Here is a 2,589-nt window from a genome sequence, read left to right as displayed (position 1 = left end):
ACTGTCACAGTGACTCTGTAGTTATTTGTTGACTGTCACGGTGACTCTGTAGTTATTTGTTGACTGTCTCATTGACTCTGTAGTTTGTGTATTCAGTTATTTGTTGACTGTCACAGTGACTCTGTAGTTTGTGTTGTCAGTCATTTGTTGACTGTCACAGTGACTCTGTAGTTTGTGTTATCAGTTATTTGTTGACTGTCTCATTGACTCTGTAGTTATTTGTTGACTGTCTCATTGACTCTGTAGTTATTTATTGACTGTCTCATTGACTCTGTAGTTATTTGTTGACTGTCACAGTGACTCTAGTTTGTGTTGTCAGATATTTGTTGACTGTCACATTGACTCTGTAGTTTGTGTTGTCAGTTATTTGTTGACTGTCACATTGACTCTGTAGTTTGTGTTGTCAGATATTTGTTGACTGTCACATTGACTCTGTAGTTTGTGTTGTCAGATATTTGTTGACTGTCACAGTGACTCTGTAGTTTGTGTTGTCAGTCATTTGTTGACTGTCACAGTGGCTCTGTAGTTTGTGTTGTCAGTCATTTGTTGACTGTCACAGTGACTTTGTAGTTTGTGTTGTCAGTTATTTGTTGACTGTCTCATTGACTCTGTAGTTATTTATTGACTGTCTCATTGACTCTGTAGTTATTTGTTGACTGTCACAGTGACTCTAGTTTGTGTTGTCAGATATTTGTTGACTGTCACATTGACTCTGTAGTTATTTGTTGACTGTCTCATTGACTCTGTAGTTATTTGTTGACTGTCACATTGACTCTGTAGTTATTTGTTGACTGTCACATTGACTCTGTAGTTTGTGTTGTCAGTCATTTATTGACTGTCACATTGACTCTGTAGTTTGTGTTGTCAGATATTTGTACGCTCTCCCCTCACAATGTCCCCCCCCCCCCCCCGGCCAGCCCATGTACACATCCTTCCCCCTTTTCCTGATCTTGTGTATTTTTGTATTTGGCACTACAGAAAAATGCCAGATTCCCCAAAGCCAAGTTTTTTTGCCGTCTGTGTGACTACCATCTGGACACAGCCGAGGACTGCGAGAAACACATGAAAGACAACAGACATTGTCGCAGGAAGGAGGTAGGTTATCTAACGAGACACACATGAAAGACAACAGACATTGTCGCAGGAAGGAGGTAGGTTATCTGACGAGACACACGTGAAAGACAACAGACATTGTCGCAGGAGGGAGGTAGGTTATCTGACGAGACACACGTGAAAGACAACAGACATTGTCGCAGGAAGGAGGTAGGTACTCTGTAGCTTTGCTTCTCTGTATTGTTTACATTTTTGTTTGGGGAGGGGGGGGGGGATGGAATAGACGCAAAATAAAAAGAGAAAAAAACTAATGAAAGGCGTTGTCTGATTAAAGACAGGTCCTGAAGAGAAAAGGGGAAATTGCTGAAGTGCAGTGAAGCGGGAAAGTAGACATCTAATCTGCTGTCTAGGAATAGGAATGTACTGTTCTCTTTCTTCAGACAGACAATACGTTGTGAGGTTCTTCTGTCTACAATACGGTTCTTCTGTGTTGTATACAATACGTTGTGAGGTTCTTCTGTCTGTGTTGTAGACAATATGTTGTGAGGTTCTTCTGTCTGTGTTGTAGACAATACGTTGTGAGGTTCTTCTGTGTGGTAGACAATACGTTGTGAGGTTCTTCTGTCTGTGTTGTAGACAATACGTTGTGAGGTTCTTCTGTGTGGTAGACAATACGTTGTGAGGTTCTTCTGTGTGGTAGACAATACGTTGTGAGGTTCTTCTGTGTGGTAGACAATACGTTGTGAGGTTCTTCTGTGTTGTAGACAATATGTTGTGAGGTTCTTCTGTGTTGTAGACAATACGTTGTGAGGTTCTTCTGTGTTGTAGACAATATGTTGTGAGGTTCTTCTGTGTTGTAGACAATATGTTGTGAGGTTCTTCTGTGTTGTAGACAATACGTTGTGAGGTTCTTCTGTGTTGTAGACAATACGTTGTGAGGTTCTTCTGTCTGTGTTGTAGACAATACGTTGTGAGGTTCTTCTGTGTTGTAGACAATACGTTGTGAGGATTTTCTGTCTGTGTTGTAGACAATACATTGTGAGGTTCTTCTGTCTGTGTTGTAGACACTACGTTGTTAGGTTCTTCTGTCTGTGTTGTAGACAATACGTTGTGAGGTTCTTCTGTGTTGTAGACAACTTAGTATAGCCTCTGTTTTTTCCTGTTCAGATCGGAGAAGTGGACGCCATTCTGAGACTGATGCCTGCGCCGAGTGAGAAACAAGTGCGTGCGATCAGCGCGGCTGTGGAGGGAGTGTGTGAGCGACACGGCATTGATGAGTGGGAGCAGAACACGCGGCGTCACGTGGTCAGCAGGCTGGAGAAACTGGTGCAGGAGAAGATCCCTGGTATACTCGCCACGACCATATTTGGTCATCTCGTGAAGAGTATATGTACCACATTCACACGTGCACACCCACACACACACACACACACACTCACACACTCACACACACACACACACACACACACACACATTCACACACACACACACACACACACACACACACACACACACACACACACACTCACACACATC

At 42.6% G+C, this 2,589-nt stretch overlaps 1 protein-coding gene across 1 annotated transcript in view; it reads left to right on the top strand.

Annotated features, from left to right (window-relative positions):
• Positions 1–2,398, top strand: part of LOC106011710 (terminal uridylyltransferase 4) — a gene marked incomplete at its 3' end in the record, with an annotated part of 10,082 nt that extends 7,684 nt beyond the window's left edge. The window contains 1 exon segment of the mRNA XM_013082259.2: positions 2,221–2,398. Coding sequence (XP_012937713.1) covers positions 2,221–2,398 — 178 coding nt within the window.
• Between the last annotated feature and the right edge of the window lie 191 nt (positions 2,399–2,589).

This window comes from Aplysia californica, unplaced genomic scaffold (assembly GCF_000002075.1).
Source record: "Aplysia californica isolate F4 #8 unplaced genomic scaffold, AplCal3.0 scaffold00165, whole genome shotgun sequence".
NCBI lineage: Eukaryota > Metazoa > Mollusca > Gastropoda > Aplysiida > Aplysiidae > Aplysia > Aplysia californica.
This window is presented reverse-complemented; position numbering and strand designations above follow the sequence as displayed.